Below are 24,712 nucleotides of genomic sequence, written 5' to 3' on the forward strand. Positions count from 1 at the left end.
TCAACAAAACTTTCAAAAAGTTTCGTTTTACAATTCTGAAAAAACTCATATCTGTAAAGTTATTTTCTTTGTTCAACAATATAAACGTAAATCTTGCGCTTTGTTCGCATTAAAAACAGGACGGTGCCTACTTGCACGTTTTGAATCCACGATGCAATCTCAGGTGTCCGAGTCTTTTGAAAGCCTTTTCTAAGAAGCCTTTTAAAAAGAGACACATAGTGATACAACAATCATCCTTTTTATGCATATGCATGTATGAATACTCGGAAATGCCTTTCATTCTGAGCTTTTTGTAGGCGCATACAGTAATAGCACATTGTCATGTAGAAATAATTAAACTGAAACTAAATTGAATTTATTACAATGTTTGCTTATCATTTACAAATTTTATAATTATTAAACTACCCATATTTTAAACTAACAACAGAATAACTGCCATAATTTTTCTACTAAAGGTGACATTTATATTTAAATACCTATTCAAAAATTCTTTATTCATGTATCACAGGCACTTATGAAACATTCATACATATATGTTTACATAATTGTAATGGGATAACGTCGTTCACCAACTTAAGCCTAAAGCTACAAGGGTTCCAAACGCGCCCTGGAATCAGAAAAGCCCACAACAAACTTAACTCAACCGGGTAATTATGTTGTTATCACCATCTCACAGTATATATGAGAATCTTTTTAAGTAAAATGTAAAAATACATATAACGAGACATGACCAGATATTATCTTATGTCTTTGTGTCTAATAAAATACAATAAATCATTTTATTGAACCCCGACATGTACTGAAGATCTGGTTTTACAAGATTCTTCCACCAAGAGGCTTCCGGCATCATTAACTTAACATCTAAAAGTTTAGACCATTCTTATGAGCCCGAACTCGCTATATCTGCTCTAAGTTGCTTACGGACTGGATATCCCAAAGATTACTTGATACTGCAACATCGTTCAAGGTTGGGTAGGATTTCTTGAAAGTACTAACAAAGTAATAGTTGATACACCAAAAATCTCGACCTAGAAAACTTCTTAGCTATATAATCTATCTTGTTCACGTCAGCTTTAAAACAAAAAAACCGCATCAAAATCGATAAATTTTTGGGACTCATCTTATCAAAGACAGATATAAACATACAAGTTAAACTATCAACAGCCTCTTTTTCCGTCGGGTTTAAAAATGACCTTGTTACGTGCTATAGCATAATTTTACGTAATAAAAAAAGAGTTCATTAAAATTATTAGAACAGTGCCCACTCACTCATTTTAGTAGTGTGTGTAATCTATATGTCACACCCTATAAACAAAAAAGCATTAATCAGTGGGACATTAATTAATAATTAGGCTGATGATGATGGAACATGCTTGACCAAAACTTTATCTGTAACAATATTGTTCAAAGAAAGAGCTAAGCTGTCCCAGATAAATAAAGCACTTTGTATTCTGTTGTGGTAAACTTGGGTGTTATTGTAGTGAAGAGCCCAGCAATACATCATACGATGCTGTGGCCCGTGTTGCTAATGAGGGAAGTTAGGTGATTACTCCGCTATGTTATTAGCGGGTGATAAAACTTGTTTTGCTCGAGTTGTGTAGGTACATTCTTTAAGAAGCAAAGTTAAGTTACAGATGCCAGTTTTTTACCCCTTCGTACGAAAAAGTTGTAATCTGGACTCATTAATAAAAAGAAAGTCTTTTTTTTAATGCAATCAATCAATCATGTTTTTGTTGTTCCTACTTCATCTTCACCGATTTGATACCTACCAGTGAGATGAAGATACCTTTTTCAGTGGAAATGGTTAGATAATGACAAAAGCCAATTCAAATTGGTTAAAAATCTGATCAGCAGCGAATTGAATTGAATGCATTAGTTCAGTAAATAGTAAACTTTCAACCAATCGGATTTACATTACAAAATTAGTGACACAAATAAGTTTCATGCCATTTATTATATCACTTCACTAATGTATGCATTGTGAAGTTAGAGGTCCTTAACATACAACATCGAATGGACACCAAATTTACCTAATTAAAAAGTGAGCTTTATGTCTTTGGGCATAAAGTAACTTATGATGAAAACTGAAATAGTGGAAGAAGTGTGGACGACGCATCGCCCAGTCATTCAGTACGTGTTATCATTTTAGTTAATGAAACTCAATGATGCTTTTCACATGTAGATGGGTTTTCCTTCCTGCAGTGCCTATGGCATGTTTGCTGAATCGTATGGCATGAGTGCCTGACTTTTATGCTGTTATAAGAACACGTGTGGCTTCCTTTTGGGAGAGGATCAGGTCAACACAAAACAGTATCCTTAAAATCGTTTGTGACGTAATGCCTAGTCATATTGTTACATATTGGCTATCTGTACACCAGAGTAGAAATAACAAATAAATATATAGCCTCGACGCCTGGGAAGAGTTATTTTAAGTTACACAGTACTCAAGTTTTATTATTATTAATTTAATCTAATTTTATTATAATTTACATATTTTGTGAATTGTTTATATACTGGATGTTTTCCCTTTTATAAATACTTTATTATTATCATAGCATGTTTTATATATTTTAATATTTTAAAAAAACCCAAAAGCACTTTTAATAAATAAAACCTACTTCACAGTACGTAAAGCTTTATGAAAGGAGACGCTTCATTTGATATAAAAAAAACCCTCTATCAACGATATATTGCAAAAGGTAAAATATCTCTCAATCGTCGGTTGCTTTGTGTATCATCAAACATTGAATTAAAACGGAAGCTCGTTTTTAATCAAGTGGACAGTAATTGATGAATTCAATAAATTAGTGCTAACCAGTGTTTAAAGAGTGTCACCGAACTGGATCGAAATGAAACAGAACATAACATAAAAATATAAAAAATTGTAATAGTGCCAAAAACTTATAATTATAAAACAAGAAACACGTGCAACGAAAAAAGAAAATATCCCAATAAAACATCCACACCAAAAAATTGTTTACGTTCTCTCAAGAGTCCTCACTTATATCTCTTATCTTCAAAGTAAGAAGACGAAAAGTTTTCTCCGATACGAAAAACCAACATACTGTTAAAGTCTTATTGAACTTGTGCTTCAAAAGTGAATGATCAATATCAAAAGCAGTAGCTGCTAAATATTTTTTCAAGTGTACAAAACGATAAATAGTTGAATTGCAAAACTATATTCCTGACCTTGTGCTTCAAAAGTGAACGATTATTATCAAAAGCACTAGCTGCTAATTATTTCTTCAAGTGTGCTAAACGATAAATAGTTGAATCGCAAAACCATATTATTGACCTTGTGCTTCAAAAGTGAACAATTGGTATCAAAAGCTGAGGTAGACGAAAAATATTTCAATTGGAAACCTATATTGTTGAACTTGTGCTTCAAAAGTGAACGATCAGTATCGAAAGGTATTTCATTACGTTTGCAAAGGAGAGGACGAAAAATATGGTTTATTGAAAGTGTATTAAACGGTGGTAGTGTGAAGGCATGGTGAGAGTGTGAGAGGCGCGCTGGGCGGGGGCGGGTCGCGGCACGCCGGCTGTGATGCGATGGGCCAGGACTGGTGCTTCCGCCGCAAGAGGAAGCGTAGCAGTAGTCAGGAAGATACCCAACCGCATCACACCCGGTAAATATACAAACAACTTACATATATTACTCAGGTACACATGGCTAGATCTGATAATTATTTAAGAAAGGAAGCTAGACTTTTATGACTAAATTATTAATTTGTCCAATTATTCATTGTAAAGTCAACATATCCTGAGGATGCTCCGGTTTCGGAGCAAAACGTGCGTAGAGGGTATCTGTTTGGTGTGGAGTATACGGATTGAAGAAATTATAAATTACACCATACAGATTCTCTTGCTGTTAGCGGAGTTTAGCAAATTAAGCTTAATTTTCATAATTAGAAGAAGATTCTATATTTGTGAAAAATTTCATCAAGCTCAATGTACTGGTTAAGCCGAACATAGGTAACAAACAAACATAAAAACATTTTTATTTAGTATGGATAAGTGTAGATTAACATAAATTGTTTTCAGCCAATTAGTGTCTAATTTTCTGGGCACGGGCTCTTTTATAGAGATTAGACCTACCGCACTCGTCCAATCTTGGTAGGGGGGTTTTAATGTTTCATATTACTAACTTAATAACCGGACTTTTAACGTGCTCTCTGAGGCTGTGGTTGAACTGTAAAGTTCTCAAAGGAAATACCCAATACCTAACAATTTATTGTTAGGTATTGTTTGACGGCCGACTGGCGCAGTGGGCAGCGACTCTGCTTTCTGAGTCCAAGGCCGTGGGTTCGATTCCCACAACTGGAAAATGTTTGTGTGATGAGCATAAGTGTTTTTCAGTGTCTGGGTGTCTATATGTATTTTCTAAGTATTTATGTATATATAATTCATTAAAATATTCATCAGTCATCTTTAGTACCCATAACATAAACTACGCTTACTTTGGGGCTAGGTGGCGATGTGTGTATTGTCGTAGTATATTTATTTATTTATTTATTTATTACTGTCCGGATCAGAAATCAATATCTGAACCTCGTGATTCATTGTCGAACAAGCTACCCTAAAAAAAATCGTACAAATAATCATATTATAACATTTCTAAACAGTACCTACTCTTTACTTGCCCGCTCTTTTGTTGCAAAAATTTGGTCAAATGTACGGGATATTCGACCAAACTTCCCCTTGTATGAGAGAAGACTTGCGGATGACAATAAATCATGGAATAAATATTGATTATCCGCATTAATAATGGAAGACATATTTCGCATATTGAATTATAGAAAACTGTGAACGAACCAATCTTAATTATTAATGAAAATAAATGTACAGAAGCACATAACATTTTCTTGGAAATATTTGATATCGCTTTAATATTAATTAGTATCTTAAAAATATACATTACACCATCTTCAGTTCATTTTATGTAGATACTTAAGGTGGTGTAATATATCACGTAAAATTACAGCGTCACGTCGAGTTGTTTGATAATCTCTGAGGAGGCTTTAAGCCTGTCACATGCCTGCTATACTCATAAGTGCTGAGATGATGAAGCTCATCCCTTTGTCAGTTGATATATGCAAATAATACATAAGGTAAATATACCTTATAAATATATTGCAATATTTTCACTTATTATGTTACTCGTGAATCTGACCGCGAAGCTGAAGTGGCAATGGGCGAGGCATGGTGGTGTCCCAAGGTGCTGGAATGGCAGCACCACACCGCAGCGTTGGTCGACGGGACCAACGCTGCGGTGTGATCAACGGGATGAACAGACGACATTAAGCGCGTCGCAGGTAGCCGCTGGATCCAAGCGGCACAAAACTGTGGAAATTGGAACTCCCTACAAAAGACCTATGTCCAGCAGTGGACGTCTATCGGTTGATATGATGATGATAATGAATCTTACCGCCTACTCGTATCTAACTATCCTAATTTCCTAATTCTAATGATTAATAATATTATAAATGCGAATGTCAGTCTGTTTGCTAAGCTGCTAGCTACTCAACCGATCATTATGAAGTTTTGTATACTCATTGTGAGGGATACAGAAAAAGACAATACCTCGTATCGTAACTTTGAGCGCTGTGAATATAAAGTAGGAGGTCCCGGGTTCGATTCACTGCAGGGGCAATTCGGGAATTTATAATTTCAAAATTTTCTCTCGTCTGATCTGGTGGGAGGCTTTGGCCGTGGCTTGTTATGCCTGCCGCTAAATGACATAGTGTTCTGGTGCGATGTCGCGTGGAAACCGATTAGGGGTATGACTACCATACTCCCTAACAGGTTAGCCCGCTACCATCTGCATCATAACTTACCACCAGGTGAGGTTGCAGTCAAGTACCTAGTGGAATAAAAAAAATGAATCGTAGAGACGAAGTGGTGATAGCCTAGTAGGGACAAAGCTTTGACTTTCCTTTCGGCGGTGCCAAATTTGGTCCGCATGGTCTACCTACGACCTAAATCGTTTTCATTCTAAGAGGAGACCCGTACCCACAATGGGTCGGTAATGGGTTGATAATTCTTCTGGGTTCTTTTAATAAAAAGCTTGTTATAACATTGCCTAAATATTCGAAGACATAAGCTCAAGTTAATTCTTTCTAGTCTTCTTTAAAAAGGACAACCATTAGGCTAAAACCTCTTATACATAGGTTTCAAAGTTTCAGCTCCGGGAAGTGGAACCGGGGATGAATGGTTATAGCATTCCCACAGGGATTGTGTATTATAATAAAAAGGTTTGCGACAGGCGTAAATTTCGAGATCATTGCTGTCATACGTAACTTTTGCGTACAAACCAAATACAAAAATTACATTTAACAACAAAGATTGCAAGAATTACGCCTAACGCAAGCCTGTCAATATATTACAAATGCGTAAGTGCTTGTTTAACTTTTTTTTTATCCAGCAAACTAACAACTCTTTTTTATAGAGACAGAGAATCGGAAAATGATATCGACTACTTTTTATACCATGAAAATAAATCCAACGCCGACTTAGTCACGGGTTATAGCTAACTCTGATATATAGAACGTAAGAAAATATTTACAAATAGAAGTTACGGGAAAGTTTGGAACACAAATTACCAATACCTGAGCAAGGATGTAATCAGAATTAAGGCCGAGTAATTGGGAAAGTTTTTCTTTCAACATCTCTTATTTATTTTTTGGGTTTCGATCTAAAATGTCACCATACGTCTAGATATACCATCACGACCCGCAGCCCGTCGAATGTACGTTCAAAGTTAAATGACGAATTGGTTCCAAATTTAATAGTCCATTTATAGTTTATGTATATTCACACTGCCTACGTTTCTTCCTCCGCAGTAGATTGACAACAATGCTGGAAACACATTTATTAAAACCTTGCGCGGCTTATGTTAAAACCAATCGTCGTGGTTTACTATCTTTTATTATACTAATGTTATAAATAGGAAAGATTGTTTTATGTATTTAATTTGATATCTGTGAATAATTCTAAACCAGAAGAAAAGCGTTCCTGATCTACTCAAAGAAGGCAACAAGAAAGTTTATTTAGATAAATTTGTACAAACTTTATCGATATAAATTTTTAGTTCAATCGTTATTTTAGTTATAATATATTAATCCTGACAAAATATATAATCTTATAATCTTATTTATCTTATGTGTGTATTGAGGAATACTCAACGAGTTGCGAAGCTAAAGTAGTGATGGGCGGGGCTCGGAACATTGCTCGGAAAATAGATTCGGATCTCAAGGTGCTTGAATGGCGAGCCCGCACCGGAAAACGCAGTGATAGACACCCCCCCCTAGGTAGAGAGACAACATCAGGCGAATCGCAGTAAGCCGCTGGGATAGTTGCCTAAGCAACTAAGTGCTTCAGCGATCGATAAGTAGCTCTAAGGTGATTTAGGTCCATTTACTGTGACGCTACGATGTTTCGATACTCAAAAACGTACTGATCGTTACACTTCCTTGACATGAAATGAAATAGACGTTCATTGTGAGCGTGCAGAGTCATTTTCAAATATCGAATCCCTGTATACAATGTTTTAAAACTTGAGTTTACTTACTAACTCTCTTATTACAGGCATCGTAACGTTTCTAAAATTTAAATTTGAAGGGTAATGTATGTGTGTAATGTAATGAGTCCGTGTAAATTTAACGTTACCGGATCAATCATTGTTTCCATATCTTACTTTAAGTTCACTGGTATCGATACTTCAAATTGAATCTTAAGTAACGTACTGACCTGAGCTAATTTAAAAATTATTAAATTACTCAAACAATGACCATTTTTTTTATTTGTTCAGGCCACTCTCTTTACAATAATTTCAATAGATCCATCTAACAACTCAGAAAAAATGGGTTATAGACTTATAGAAAGGAATAAGAGATTTGATTTAGGATTATTCTACACATTTGTGTTGAGAGCGAAATAGCTTGACATAAATCTAAATTCTAACTGCTCAATGTTCTTCTCTCTCATAGAAGAGATAAAAATTTAATTGTACGCTTTTCATATGCTGGTTAGCAGGTTTCAACGATGATCATCAGGTTATAGTACGACTCGATACACGAGGGTAGACAACGACCATTACTTAACTAGTCTATTACTGAGAATTTTTTTCAAAAAACATAATACCAAACAATAGGCCTACCTGAAGGGCTGAGAGGTACTTTACGACATATTTATGTCTACAAATTTCTCGTCCTACGTCTGTGCGATAAAACGAGATATACCCAATACATTATTATCTCGAAGCTCGTATCATGGCCGTGCTGGAAATCGAACCTAAGATAACAAGATCCGTAGTCAGGCATCTAAACTACTAGAAGCAGCTAGGTTAACATAATTCTTTGTTAACGTATAATATGTCATCAAAACATACACATACATGTTCATGCCCACGGCGGAAATTAGATTTCCTGCTCTATCATCGTACGTAACGCCGGAATAATGATATTCTAACGTGTAACGTGTATCTTGTGCTTTGACACAGTTACGCTGGAAAACATATTCACTTTGCATATTATAACTATCCGTATGTGTCGGGCCTCTTCTTTATATTATATATATAAAATAAGATTTTTTTACGTTTTGCATATATGATTTACATACCTATGAGAAGCGCAGCGCTTTTTTAGCGCAGTATTATTTTAGACTTTCCTTGCACGGAGTGTTCTAGACTAGAATAGAATAGAATAGAATAGAATAGAAAGACTTTATTGCAACACAACAAAAAAAAGGAAAATACAAGGAAAACAGTAATAGTACTTAGTGCTAGGGTGCAAAGGCGGCCTTATCACTTAAAGTGATCTTTTAAAGGCAACCTGAGCGTACGAAGCCGATAAAAGAGTGGAAAATGGATGGTGCATAAAGTAAGTTACAAAAAAAAAAAAAAACAAAACAAAAAATGTAATCATAAAATTGTAACCACTTCCTATTTTTTTGATATTATATTGTGTTATTGCTTAGACATCTATAGTATTATCATAGTAGTATCATCTAAGAGTGAATACAGATTTTTGATTACGTTATTTTGAATAGTGTCACCAACCCCATCTTCTCAATCTGTCCACGTCACACTACACCCGACACGCTTGACATCGTTTGATGAGGCTTTCACCAATGCTGACATTTATCAGACACTGATCCAGCTCTTTGGTCTTCCAACTCTGTGCTAATTGTTACTTTAGTTTTGCGACTCCATTGAGTTACTTTATAGTAAAGTCCGTAACACTGCTTCTTCTATGGATCTCCTTATTTCTACTCATACTCCGAGCTATCTTTCTCCGTTACCCTTTCTCTTAACTTATTTATGCACTGTTAGAAAACGGTAATATTCAGGAGCATCCCCTATTATCATTTCGTGTATCTACTACGATGGCCCCTCAGATAATCGCATTGAAGACTTTGATGGCCGTCGGTGGCTTTTACGATGCAATTATCCACTTACCCTGCCACCGGGCGCACGTTAGCAGCGTATCCTTTATCATCGTTCAACGTAACTGTTGATATATTGCTTATGAGAATATACGGACAGGAAATGAAATAAAAAAAGGAAAATAGTTTAGTATTTTACGACTTTTTCATCTAAAAAAGGGAAATAAAGTTTTTAGGCTTCATTTATGTAAATCTTTGATTCTGTAATATGTATATAAGTTCCTTTATTCCATTTTTACTTCCAAATGACTCAAAACATTCAGATGTATCGGTCGTTAGAATCCTTAAAACAACCTGAGTGATTATATCAAGGCTATAATCTAGAGGCTATAGGCTATTTTTTCTTGATATAATAGAGGCTATTATATCAAGAAAAAATTTATACGTCGACTGTATGGTGCCATTTTCAAAATTGAATTGAAGAAGCTTATATTTATGCTTATAAACTCATGTAAGGGTATTGACACGTCCAAAGCGCTATGTATTATATAATTCTAAAATGCCATTCCAGCTTTAGTACATCCCACAACCTATATGTGAACCTTCGTTCTAATCGTATCAAAAAATAAACAAAGATAAGAATTGCACATCGAATAATCAACATCAGTCTTAAAATGTTTGAATTGGCTTCCTCTCTAATAGGAGAGTTTAGAGAATTAGAGTGTCTCCTACACTTCAGAGCAAATAATCCTACTAATATTATAAATGTGAAAGTGTGGATGTTTGTTACTCAATCACGCAATAACGGCTGAACGGATTTGGATGAAAGTTGGCATGTATGTAGCATTTGACATGGCAAAGAACATAGGCAACCTTTTATCCCGGGAAATAAGAGAGTTCCCGCGGGAAAAAAAAAACTTAAACCACGCGAACTAAGTCGCGGATATCAGTTAGTTTAATATATTTTTATCTGTTTAAAAAATGTAGCAACCCTACAGCAGTTTATACCTACAAACTTCTGTTTCCTCTTCAATTCTATAATATATTTTAAAACAATTTTCCACAATACACACAAACTCCGGAGTATAATACCAGCATAATACCGTAACAACAGTCTGACATTGACTAAGTGGAACGTGAGGATAATAGTGCCTAGAATAGTATCTTGATGCAATACGTAACTACACGTATACTAAATAAGGATCTCTCCACTTCATTTGCATAATATGTAAACGCCGTAATATTGTTACAAAACACAGTAGAATATTGCTATGTTTATTTCCATGTATACCTTCATTTATGTTTTTGTATTTCCGTGCTACATATTATTCTTATAATAGAGGACAATCTATACAATAGAGTACCTGTAGCAGTAATATCAAATAATTAATTAAATATGTAATTGTTTCATTGAAGTAATAATATTATGTTTTATAATATGACTCCTAAGATGATTTTGGATCTACCAATGCATAAGTTTAAAGAATATGTTAAAACACATTAAATACAGCTAGGTTACTATACAATTGATGAATTTCTTAATGACAAGGTTGCTTGAAAGCATCCGGCTCCGCTTTTATCTCTTACAAGATAGAAAAATGAATGTTAAAATGTAAAATGTTAATTGTTGATAATGGAAAAAAGCAACTGCTGAGTTTTTTTCCGGCTTCTTCTCGATAGAATCTGCTTTCCGAACCGGTGGTAGAGTCACTATAAACAGACAAACTTGACGTTTCAAAAGTGCTTATATTAAGCCTACTTGAAATAAAAGAAATTTGAATTTGCACAACGTGTACATTATACCCAGTAATCAACCTAAACACCGCAAACCAACTTTGCACAATACACTATCCAGGGTATCATAGTATGAGATATGCTCGCTTGCAAACGTGGAGTCCCTTACACGTTACGAAACATTATACTTTCACGGCAAAATAATCCTTAATCCATTCGTTTTTGAGTCGCAAATATTGTATTTTGGATATTTATTTTACAAACGTTTTACCAAAAGACAAGCTGTAGAATTTTGGAAATTTAAATAAAAATAATTTCCATTTTATGATAAGTTCATATTACACTGCCTCGTTTCGATATGCGAAAACGAATGTTCCATCTCGAGCTAACTTAATAGCTTATTAGAAGTATGAATCCCCAAACTTACCTCCAACGCTCAAAAAAATGTTAGGGTTAGCTCACTATCTATGGGCTGTTGCCCACCAATCAGGCATACATGTAATTAATTAATTGGTGCTTTCATCATCAACATAATTTCAACCAATTGACGTCCACTGCTGGATATAGGAATTCTGTAGGTAGTTGTGGAACTCCCACGGTCCTGGACCGCTTGCCTCCAGCCGCTCCCAGCGTCTCATCTGTCCCCCTCGTTGAGGACCGACCTCCGCTGCGTTTACCGACATTCCAGCACCTTAGGACCACAACGTCAATCATTTCATCGAGCTATGTGCCCTGCCCATTGCCACTGCAGCTTTGAGACTCGCTGAGCTATGTCGGTAACTCTAGTTCTTCTGCGGATCTCCTTATTTCTGATTTGATCACGTTGACATACTCCAAGCATAGCTCTCTCCATTGCCCGCTGAGTGACTCTGAGGCTCAACCACGAAAGCGACCACGTTTCGGATCCGTAAGTCATCACTGACATAACGCACTATTCGAAGCCATTAGTCTTCAGGCACTGAGGGATTTTGGTTAATAACAATTAATTTAAACTAAATTTAAATACAAATCCTTGCGAAAATATGCGAAAGTGTGTTTGTTTGTTTGTTTGTCCTTCCTTTACGCTCTAACCAAGCGACCAATCAACTTGTTTTTAGCGTAGAGTTAGTTTAAAGGAGGGACACTAGCATAGGCTTCTTTCTTACAGGATCTCACGGGTAAAAACCCTGATAAATGCTGAGGAAGAAAAGCGGGCAATAGCTAGTAATTGATAAAACAAACTAATAATATGTTTGTAGGAACGCGCATCACTGCGCGTAATAGGCACGTTAGTAATAAGCACCAATGTTTTTTCCACCTGCAGGTATACATTTGTAACTGAAGTATGGAACGTAACAGGCCTGCTATAATCTATCACAGCGTCATCCCTAGATAATGAGTATATTTCACAAACAATCATGTTCTCTAGATCCCAGATAGGTAGATAATGTTCATTATACACGGTCATTTCACCAGCAAACGTGCACCTAATTGCATCTACATGCAATTCTGCCGTAACGAACCTCTAGCCGCAAAACTCCATCTATACATATCGTGTACACATACCTACAACATATTAAACAATGTATCAATAAACACAAGAGTTAGAATTCCAAAGTCAGATGAAGTTCTTCTGAAACAAAGAATTTTCATCGCCTCACTTTTATTTTCTACTCTTTTTAACGTTACATTGGGAAAATAAAAACAAAGAGAGTATAATTAAAAAAAAAATATATACTATTTGATCATAATTATCCATTAAAATATTATTTTCATTACAATAAATGGTTGTTACAGTAATAAATACCACACCGCGTCGCTCGCACATTTCTCAGCGTTTTTCGAATGTCGAAACTGGCAGGTCGGAAAAGTATTGCCATAAAACCCTTAGTATTTCTAGCAATAGGTACTTTTATTTTCATACTTTTAATGTTACTACTTAATTTGTGGTCTCGCAATCAGAGTGAAAACATAATTTACAATCAATGCGCTTAATTCAGAGTATCGGAACACAATAATTTCAAAGCAAAATGCGGTTACCCGAATGGCAACCAGTTTCCTTATGGCATGCTCTTTAGAAATCTCCCGCACTCCGAACACGTTTCCTATCAACTGGTGGAAATGCGCCCTAATTAGAACATAAAGATCCATCGAGCATAGAGAATAATAAATGAATTTCAAAGCAACATGGAATTCATTATATGTTGTTAATAGCTGCCTTTGTAAATGTTTACCTATTTTACCTGAAGACGGGCCCGTAATTGCGTCTGCATGCAATTCTGCAATAATGAACCTCGGCAAATAAATATAGCTGTACATTCAAAACATGAACACAAAATTAATTTATAATAGCATCTGAATAACGGAAATAAATTTGAACTGTATTTTCACTTGCAGACTTGTGCGAAATTGCATTTACATGCAAACCTATTTTAAGGTTCGGTTGTAAAACGTTGAATCGTTCCCGGTCAGAAGTTTGGTGAGTAGGTGTGTTTGTTTACTACAATTTTCCTAAAATGTTGTTTGCATTACGTACGTTTTACTTACTTACATCGAAAAGTTAGTTGGTAAGGTTGGTAAAAGGGATTTACGTCCATAAGTTGTTTTTGTATTCATGAATTTTTTTTCGTTCTTGTTTAGTTTTCCTAGAAAAGTTTAGTGAACCAAATGTACTAAGTTTTCCACAAAAAAACGCGTCGATAACCCTAACATTAAATTTATTTATACTTTGAGTCAAATGAGGTTATGAATTCTGTACAATGAAGATATTTTTTTAATTATTTTTGTAGCACTCTACTCAATCGATACTGAACCCAAAACTGTTTTTTTTTCATTCGTGTCTGTTTGCTAGCTTTTAAATTTAGCAATTATCGCGCGCTTGCGACTTACAAACTGATAAAGCAATAAACAAGTCGAAATATACTTGAAAATGTCGAAAGAAGAAAAATGATTTTGTAGATTCAGTTACAGTCGTTGCAAACTTCATTTTACACGTGAAGTTGACGTTGTTGCATTAGCATACAATCTTTAGTTATTACGCAATTCGTAAAAAGAATAATATTTGGGATTATCTTCACATTCTGATCCTGTCCGATTTAAGATTTAACATGTTGTCAAAGCATGTAGCATGAATATAAACCTAATTTGAATATTATGAGTCACACCAGTTCGAGGATAGCTCATTTCCATTTCCAAAAATGTTTTAAAGGGTTTATTTAATTGGATGTTCGTGATTTTTTTATGTTACTGTTCTATTTTAAAAATATATTTAGTATTTAATATATTTAGCACTAAGGAATTGGCGTTTTCTAACCCCATACCTCGAATGTGACTGCATTACTATTATCATCATTCACGTGGTAATAAGCGATGATAACCCAGTGGGTAGGACTTTGACTTCACTTTTCGGGGGTTTGAATCCCAACACCAATCCATCGCACCTCTAATTTTTCAAAGTTATGTGCGTTTTAAACAATTAAAATATCACTTGCTTCAACAGTGAATAAAAACATCGTGAGGAAACCTTCATACCTGAGAGTTCTCAATATTGTTCTTAAAGGTGTGTGAAGTCCACCACTCCGCACTGGGCCAGCGTGGTGGACTACTGCCTTAACCCTTTTTCATTCTGGGAGGAGACCCGTGCCCTGAAAAGGCCGGTAATGGGTTTATATGATGATGATGATAACGTGGTAATAATGGTTATACTCCACCAAACCGCATTCTAGCAGCGTGGTGGGTATAACCTCTTTATACGTCTCTACAATAAGCTTAGAAGGAGCCTTTGTCCAGCACTGGGATATTAATAGTTTGCTGTATCTAACACTCATAACTTACTTCACTCCGATACCGAGTCATTTTCAATAGATATAGACTTCAGAACAAAAAATCGACTCTAGATTCAGCCTCTCTGTTCTATCTATGTTCGGGGTAATCGCGACCTTAGTTATACTATAATTGCATGTACGTGCAATCCAACAGTAATTGTCTTGAGCCGCAACTAAACGTTAAGGCAAGAGCAGCTATTACAATTGAAACCGACTATTAAAAAGTACCTATATAAAAAGATTATTTCAAACTATTCCTAACCCGTGACGTCTTTTGCGTATAATATCTGATTTCCTGTGAAATGAAATTTTACATGTTAATGCCAGTCTATTCTTGCAACTTTGACGGCCGATTGGCGCAGTGGGCAGCGACCCTGCTTTCTGAGCCAAGGCCGTGGGTTCGATTCCCAAAACTGGACAATGTTTTTTTAATGAACATGAATGTTTTTCAGTGTCTGGGTGTTTATCTATATATTATAAGTATTTATGTATATTATTCATATTATTCTTCTTCAGTCATCTGAGTACCCATAACACAAATTATGCTTTCTTTGGGGCTAGATGGCGATGTGTGTATTGTCGTAGTATATTTATTTATTTTATTTTAACATCGCCCGCGCCAAAATGATAAAAACTTATTGATAAGTAAATTTTTCAATATAAACTTTCATCCGCAATTAGGCATCCGCAACTTTCATAGCAGGGTAGTTCAAGAGATAAGCGCATTCAAACAACTCAAAAAACAAACACTTCAGTTTTATTATTAGAGTAGAAGTATATAATGGGATAGAGAAGCCCTAGGCAATGGCAAATTACCCAAGAAAAAAATCTAAATCAATCAAGTAATTAGGTTTAAAGTCATAGGGTAAAAGTTCCGTTTAACCTAATGACTGCCAACTAAGAAGGCATAAAACTATGGAGTTGCTTCCGTAGTTTAAGTTGTTCATACAATCTGCTAGCTTATTCTATATAGATACTTTAACTAGTTGCCATGAAATAACAGTGCATATTGCATCTCAATTGATTTGTTCTCGTCAGCAAGTACCCACCATTTTGCTCCAATGCGGGCTAACGAGGTTAGATAATACGCAACTAGGCCATACTTATAATAAATACCAGTGTATTTAACCTTCTATTTAGAACTAATGATTGTCTTACTTCGTTCCGATGCTATTTCTGAGCAAGAAAATATTCCCATGCTGACTCTCACCGTCTTTACTAAGATATTCCCATATGAGTTGTTTTCAAAAAAATATTTTAACTTCAAAAACCCCTTACGGATGTTCTTAAAATATTCAAGTCCAGGTTAGACATTCACAGGTTTCTGAAAATAAAAGTTGCCTTCCTTTAAAGTTTCTATTTATATAATCAATTAATCATCCACCAATAAAAGTCGTTACTATAGGTATTATAATTACTTTAATAAGTTCAAGCGGTGTTAGCGCAGTGGTTAGGACTTCGGCTTCGCTAACCTCTCTAGGCTATGTGCGTTTTAAGCAGATAAATATCACTTGCTTCAACAGTAAAGGAAAACATAGTGATGAAACCTGCGTGCCTGAGAGTTCTCTATAATCTTTTCAAAGGTGTGTGCTATGACTATTTGCTTAAGTATAAACATTACCGTGTAGTAACAACGATTTAGTAATAATACTAAACTGGTAGCAATTGACGAATTTCTTAACGACAAGGCTGGTTTGATGGCCGCTTCTCGATTCTTCTCGATAGAATCTGTCTTCCAAACCAGTGGTAGAGTCATTGCAAACAGACTTACATGAAGTTTCAAAAGTAGGCCAACTTGACTAAATCTCCCTTTTGAAATATACTCAAATAGAGGAAGATAGAAGCATTATCTTGCATAATTTCATAATATACAATGAACATTAAGCATTTAGCAACTATTCATTGTAAAGTCGACATCTCCTGAAGATGCGTAGAGTCCTTTTAGGAAGATCTGTTTATCTTATATCTTTAAACGAGCAATTTTTGTATATATATAATTGGAATCTCGGAATCGGCTCCAACGATTTTCATGAAATTTAGTATACAGGGGGATTCGGGGGCGATAAATCGATCGAGGATTCATTTTTAGAAAATGTAATTTTAGTCATATTTTCCGGTAATAACCGATTTGGTGCTACGAAGTTGCATTTGTCAGCTAGTTATACCTAATCTTTGTAGAATTTATATATCATACAGGTCAGATTTTCTCGATCACGGAATATAGCAAAAGCTAAATGTTCAAGTAGAGTTGATAGCACAAATAACTGATTTGATCTTTTTTGTAAGTCTTAGATGTAAAATTCATTTACCTGTTTATATTATAACTATTTATTTGCCACTGCTTTGTACCCAATCGAATGGCACTAATATTATTATTGAACAGCTCTTGATATAACTAATTAGAGTAGCAGCTGTGTTATTTATAGTTTTGGCACATTATTGCATTTTGCTACATACCTGTCACTTTCTATGTTAGTAAATAATAATTGTTTGTATCAATCTGCATTAATGAACAGGTCACTAAAAATATTGAATTTATTACGGTTATCAATATTCCAGCCAAAAATAACACCTAGTTACCCTTTTTAATTAATATGATGCCTATGTCTTTATTAATAAGCCAATTAACAATATATAAGTCTTGTCTATGGGTTTTATATTAAAAAAGTATTGTATTTTAAAAATATTTGATTGAAATCAGTTCCCCTGACTCATAACCAGCTTCAGGCCCGTTTCATGACCTACAAAGAACACACATTTCACATCAATCTGAAGTGAACCTTCTTCCGGTGTACGAGAGTTCGACTTTCATTAAGTGGTGCAGTGAGTTGTGACGTTTTTCACGCGGAGGTTGCGTGCCGGCGTACGCGGTACGCATGCGGCGCGCCCCTTCGACCCCCGGCAAAATGGCGATGCCAACATGGCCGCCGGGCAGCCGCAGGATGCTCCGTGACGCTGCTCTCGTTCGAAACAACGCTGACACGAATTCTCAGCCGCCTGTACATTTTGACACGCACATCCGCATAGAAACTGGCCGTCCCATCGATTTATTGCTTGCTCCGATACGTCGCGTCTCGGGCGAACCGCGCGTGCATGCGTGCAACAAGTGATAGCGCGCAGAAAGTTGCGATAATCGACGCACTAGTGCTGATCTGTAGCAGTGATGTGATTGTGGACCGCTTACAAATATAGAACGTGCCCTTTCGGTTAGCGGCGCGGGTGAGCCAAGCGAGTGGCCGCGGCCCACGTTCCCCGCGCCGCGAAACGTCAACAGTGCCGCGTCACGCAGGCCGCTTCACATAAATAATATCAACACGCACGCGTACCCACTAGCGGCTCCCTGTTACGGGCTAATCAGTGAAATCATCGTCATCGATACGTATCGCGAACAGTTAACAGTCAGATTTCATAATCTGTTCAAATCGAATCGATAAGTGAAATGTTTTATTTATTGACTATTGATATGACAACAAAACAAGCGAATCCCACAGAGCGTGTAGCTTCGCATCGGCAAGTCCAGTCGTAGTCGCGACCGCGCGTGTACCGATCGTCGTCGTAGAGCACGTGCGCTTCATGCAGCCGGAACGTTACTCGTACCGGGCGCGCCGAGTAGCGGAGTGTGACTAGACGGATCAGTGGACTGACACTGATGCATATGGCAGGAAATTATTCGTGGTGGTCGGGTCGGAGACGCGTCCGTCGGATAGCGCGATAGGCGCCATGATCACACTGGTGTTTGCGGTGTGGTCGGCCGCGCGCGCGCTGGGCCTGGCGTGCGAGGCGGCCTCGTCCCCCGAGGCGGATGAGGCGCCTTTGCTGCCTCGCCTGCGCTCGGCACGCGCCTCCAGCGACCTGTCCACGCTCAGCACCACCACTACCAGCTCTAGCCAGACTAGTAGCGGAGACTATCCTAAGAGGTCTACGCATCGTTATCATTAAACACTGAACCCTTATTAACCTTAACATTTCCAGTAAATGTTTATTTTTGTATGCACACCGATTCCTAGGTTTGTAGACCGATTTGCGTGATTCTTTTTTATTTGGTAAGGGGGAAAAATTGCCTACTAGTTTTTTTACAGTTTCAATAATGGGACTAATTTTAACTTCTTTGACGTTCAATTAAAGATCCAAAATGAAGCACTGTTGATGATGACGGTATGATGTTTACGGTATGCCTAAACAAAAATGATTCTAATAAAACCAACTTCGGAGTTTACAACATCTAAGACCAAACCTAACACAGTTATCTCTTCTTTACAGACTCTAGCTACTAAGCCAATTGAACCTTGAATACAAATGAGTTAGGTGTTTCAGTTTATAAACATTGAATTTAATAAAAATAACTTAAGCTAACTAGCTAAGGTATCTATTAGAGATAAAAAAAATATTTGTAGCTAACTTCATAATCAATTGGTCCTTTATATTTCTTACAGAATTTAATTTTACTAAAAACTAGTTAAAATGTTATGTTAAAATGTTCCGTTTTGGAAAACGTTAAATTACCCTTATGTTATACATAGAAGCGCATTGCATACGGCCTTAAACCCTTTTCATTGTGGGAGGAGACCCGTGCTCTGTAGTGGCCCAGGGATGGGTTGATGTGATAATGATGATGATGATTCTTATATATAGAAGCTTCAATCTACTACAACAATTACGGTATCATATAGATTTCCAGAGTTATAAAAAAGCATTTGATCTTGTTTATTACGAGTTTAAAATATGATGAGGTATTTTAAACCGCGAGCGCCGTCAAGGTCATTCAACTTCTAATAATACAAACAAAACTACTATTCCTTATGCTTTGCATTGTAAATATTAGTTATCCCAAGGCACATTAAAATATGACTGGAGTGCCTAAGTACGTCAATTATTATTTATTATCTGCAATGAGCTACAATCAAGTGACGTTGATTGTCGTAGAAGGCCGTCCGCCAATAGCCAACATCATTACAAATGTCCAAGACGCGATAATAACTTCTATTATTGGATATATTTAGGTGCATGATGCAATTCAATTATATAATTAAAGGGTTTTATTGCACATAATTCTACATGTTTAAATAATTATTATCCGCGCAAAAAAAGAAACCTGCCAATCTCCGACTCTATGAAAAAACCACGTTAATTTGTCGCTTTGTAGCAGGACAAACAAACTCTCACATCTAAAATCTATATCATCATAATCCGTAGTATATCAACCTCGCAATGCAGGGCACAGGCCTCGTCTCTTAAAGGAGAGACTATTATAGAGCACAGACCCACGACGCTGCTCCAATCCGGTTTGGTAGGCTTTAACAACTATCATCAGAAGTAAGTGATAATAACCGGTACCGATGGTACGCGGGTTGACCCTGCCAATTTCCTAACTACTGCGGGCTAGTACTGAAAACTATTTAACAGAAAAATAAATACCTAAAAATTCTTGGCCATACCCGGGATTTGAACCCAGGACCTCGAAATTCGTAGTTGTAGATGATAACCATTAGACCAACGAGGCTATCTATCAAAATTCAAAGACCTGAATAAAGGAATATATTTTTATTTTATTTTGAGATATCGCCTAAATCGCAGACTCACAGACTTGAAATTGTGTCAGTTGGTTCCTTTTATGATGTAAACGCACACTAAAAAAGAAATTTTTGGAAACGCAGCAAATTTAATTGTGCTAAATAGGGGCTTAAATTTTGTATGAAAGACTGTCATTTTTCAAGTAATATCCATGAAACTTGGTAAGCTCTTAATAAAGGAATATATTTTTAACAGTTTTTGCAAAACCACCCCAATGGTTTGAGGGTATGGCATAAATATAGCTTGCCTCCTGGAGATAGACATTGCATAAGCCCGGGTTAACAAACGACTCCTAGACCTTAAAAAACGCCTACTTGATCAACCGTTTATCATGTTCACCACGGATCACGAGTTTCCTGCATCGGGCAATAAATTGACAAAATTGGATTTTCCTGATACGATTATAAGTTACAGCCTATAGGAAATTTACTTTATCCCGCACTTAAGTCGGAGAGCCCGTAAAACCAGTTATCACCTTAACATGACCTTTTTGATACGAATATTATATATTCGTTAAAGCCCGCAAAAACGCATTCAAGTAGCATGGTGGGTCTACCCTCTCAAAACCCTTTCTTCTATGTAAGAGCCATTCTCCTTTTTCTATACCTATGCCTTTGGCCGGAACCGTCCATTGTACGTAGTTCCGCTGATACGGCTTCTCGCTTGGTCACTTCAGCCAGCCGAGCTCATTCCAACTTACTCAAGTTTAACAGGCCATCCAGGTCAGGCCATCCAGGTCGCTGAGTATTTAAGCGAGTGATGATGAGGAGAGGAGTCCAGCATCCAGCACTATTCGGCTGGGAATGTTTGCTTGTGAAAGCAGTGATAGCTCAATGATTAGGGCTTCGAATTTCTGTGGAACAGAGTCCGATATCCAGCATGCACCTCTAAAATTTCAGAATGATGTGCGCTTTTAATTTACGATTGGTATCAGTTGCTTTAACGGTGAAGAAAACCGTGAGGCAATCTGCACGTCTGAGAGTTCTCAAACGCGTGTGAAGTTTAACTATTCATTTTTGGTAAAGGTACACATTTTTTAGCTTTTTATTTACTTTCTCGAGATGAAAATAATCGGTGCAAAAATACGCGTAAGTTGTTCTGTTGATACGATACAACAACGATCACATTTTCTCTATTATAATTTAGTTAACGATAAACATTAACTGCGTTATTAATGGCTACCGACTGGATATTTTATACTCTTCTACAAGCCTCGATCTCACTGCCACCAGGTGATATTGCAATAAGTGTTGATGCAGTCTTCGTTGGTAGTGGATTCACCTGCGTTAGTGTGTGGCAGTTACAATAAACCCATACCTCTTATCGTCTTACTGAAACGCTGAATCGCTTGGCAGCACGTCTTTCTCGCTATTGTAGTAAATAACCACTACCAAATCTCTCGAACCTACAAAAGATTATGAAACGATAGTCTGACCAAGGCTTCACACTGCGTCACAAGGGAATAATCACAAAAAGCGTCCGTTCGTGCGAGAATGTCGTGATTTATCGCACGCAGGACGTAAATTTGTACTCCATTGCGGATTTGGCCCTTGCTTGAGAGAATACTTTGCTAACGGCTAAGATACTAGGAAATATCTTTGCGTCGTCTCAATCTCAATACAAGCTGAAGTGTATCGCTAAAGCACTCGTATTTTTATCGAAATGCCCAGCTAGTTAATATTCGACTGAAACCAGTGCAAAGAATTTTTCATATTGGATTTGAAATGCTTTCGTTTAGTGAATGAGGGAATATCATTATCTTTATGATGTTATTAAGTACAGTGTTACTTACTAATAAATGTTTTACTGCCTTTGTAATTTTACATAATACTTTATTTTCTTCTTTATTACTGATTCTGTCATCAGTTATTTAAATACAAAACTTATATGATAGAAGCAAGTTTTAGTTTACGGTGTTTCATGGTATACAATAACCATTAAGCTTATTTTGATACAATCCGTGAAAAACAGGTAAATCTGCACGTTGCAATTTATAATTTCTTCAATCTTACACCAGATCACACGCAGAATTTCACGTCTTGCTTAGACAAATGTTCCGCATTTGGGGTTACCGGGTTCAATACCCGGCATGCACTTTACGGGGATACATGCGTTTTATGCAATTAAATAAAAACTGATATTTAAATTTATTGCATCAAATGCCTTTAACGGTGAAGGAAACCTGCATTTAGACTATTCCTATGTTCCCAAAAGCTTGTGAAGACGGCTTAAACCATCTCATTTTTGAACGAGACCCTTGCCGTTTAGTGGTTAGGTGCAGTGGTAATAATAATATGGTAATGATGATTTAGATATATTTAAAGCTGAATTATCAACGTAAATAAAATTAATAAATAAAGTTAAAATCTCAAAAAGATAGCTATTTACTAAAGGTACTGTGAGCTAAGTTGGGTTAACGTTTTTGCAAGATATTTCGACATGATTTCCAATTTCTCGCACCCTAGCTGTGGGCCCTATTCAATTTTATTGAAATTACTTTTCCTTGGGAAATCAGAAAACTCATTTTGGATTTTTTTACGCCAGTACCTATCGTTAAGAGCACTAATTAAATTCATTTCAAGATTTAGATTATCACTTTTTGATTTCTAACCGCGAATATTACTGTTTACAACTGAACAAATAGATTTTAAAAATTGTGGAATCAGTAATAACGGTGTCCCTAATCTACCATTGAGAGATATAACTTAAGGTTTGGCACGTGATAGCACGTAAAAACACTTGGGTTAAGTTTGGTGTCATAACTTCACAATTTTTATTTTCATATTTTCAGATGAGCTACTTGCTTAATTTTAAAAAGCAAGTTTTTTTTTTAACTTTAGAACCAAGAATGATTTATTTATTTAAATTCTAAGCCTCATTTATCTAGCATTAAACATGTTAGACAACAGATCATGAGATTCTGGGATTAATTCACGGGTGACGCCAACACTTGGCGAGATTGTTAGCCGTCGATCCCGGTTATCATCACTTACTAGATAATAATTTATTCATTAATGGCCCACCAACCTGCACTGTAGCAGCGTTGTGGGTCTATGGTCTAAAACTGCACCATTAGGAGTAAAAGCTATACTTAGCTTTTTAGATGATGCTTCATTATAAGAAATTTTGGTATTGTTACTTCTTTGCATCATATAAGCGTTTCTAAGAGACCGAGATATAATGCACCCGTTTTTGGGCTATTATTTTCCTTGCGACACGTTGAGCTCTGGTTCGTCTACTACGAATTTCTTCATTTCTGATTTGATCACGTAAGTATGCGCCGAGCATTTTGTAAGCTGAATATTTACTTCATTTATATCCGTGCCTTAATACCCGTTTCATATTCTGGTCGAATTCGCGCGAATTCAACATTTTCACCATTATTTGTAGAAAAATCTGCAATCCGGATTCAATATATTTTTTAAAATTGGTATTTGGTTTCAATCACCGTTTTAAGTTTGACGGATTAGTTTAAAAACGTATCAACATAGATAGATCTACTGCTATATAAAGGGCAATAAAGACATCTATTGGTAGATTCAATTACAGGACGCAGTGAGGCAATAATTCAGTTAATCAACCGTTCGTAGGAACAAAGATTCGGCCTGAATTCAAGAAACGTGACAGTATTTAGTGCCATATTAGTTCCTATTATTTGTGACATCTTTTCATAGGAAAAAGCATTGTTATAAAGTTAATAAAATTCAGACTCTTCTTCGATTTAACGGCTCCTTGAAAATTAATTATCTACTGATTGTTTTACTGCTGTTTCTACACATTTCGCTTGAGGACAGTATAATTAATATTGTCCTTGCAGACCATAATCATCCTCATAGCCTATAACAGTCAACTTCATTGTATTTTGATGTTTAAGTGTTATTGAAACTCATAATGGCTGAAGACCAGTCTTCGCACAGGGTGCCTAAGGTGGAGTGGGTAGAAATCATACGCTAAGCACTCAGTACGTTTCGAAAATGTTGACTGATGAGTCCCCAACCGACCGATTAAAACTGACCCATCAGGCGACCTAAGAAGCCATCGCCAAAGTATTTACATGATCATAACAAAATTGATCCATAAAATAATCAAAGTTAATAAGCGCAGGAGCAGAAATGGCATTCCTGATGTACTAGGTAGAACTTCTTCTTTAGGTGCCTCAACTACTAGTAAAGGTTGTCTGTCAGTTTTTGATACTTCATCTTTTCTCTTGCGAGGCTAAA

The 24,712-nt window shown here is 36.3% G+C and overlaps 1 protein-coding gene across 7 annotated transcripts in view; it reads left to right on the forward strand.

Annotated features, from left to right (window-relative positions):
- The window catches only part of LOC120625896 (cAMP-specific 3',5'-cyclic phosphodiesterase), a 504,305-nt gene that overhangs the window by 339,948 nt on the left and 139,645 nt on the right, over window positions 1-24,712 (forward strand). For 2 of the 7 annotated variants that reach the window (XM_039893158.1, XM_039893159.1), the window contains exon 1: window positions 18,627-18,838. The exons of the other annotated variants lie outside the window; for them this stretch is intronic. In XM_039893158.1, coding sequence (XP_039749092.1) covers window positions 18,642-18,838 — 197 coding nt within the window. In that variant the 5' untranslated portion in view covers window positions 18,627-18,641. Of the gene's footprint in view, window positions 1-18,626; window positions 18,839-24,712 lie in introns of those variants that run through there. 7 annotated transcript variants of the gene reach the window in all.

Source organism: Pararge aegeria, chromosome 8 (assembly GCF_905163445.1).
Source record: "Pararge aegeria chromosome 8, ilParAegt1.1, whole genome shotgun sequence".
Classification (NCBI taxonomy): Eukaryota; Metazoa; Arthropoda; class Insecta; order Lepidoptera; family Nymphalidae; genus Pararge; species Pararge aegeria.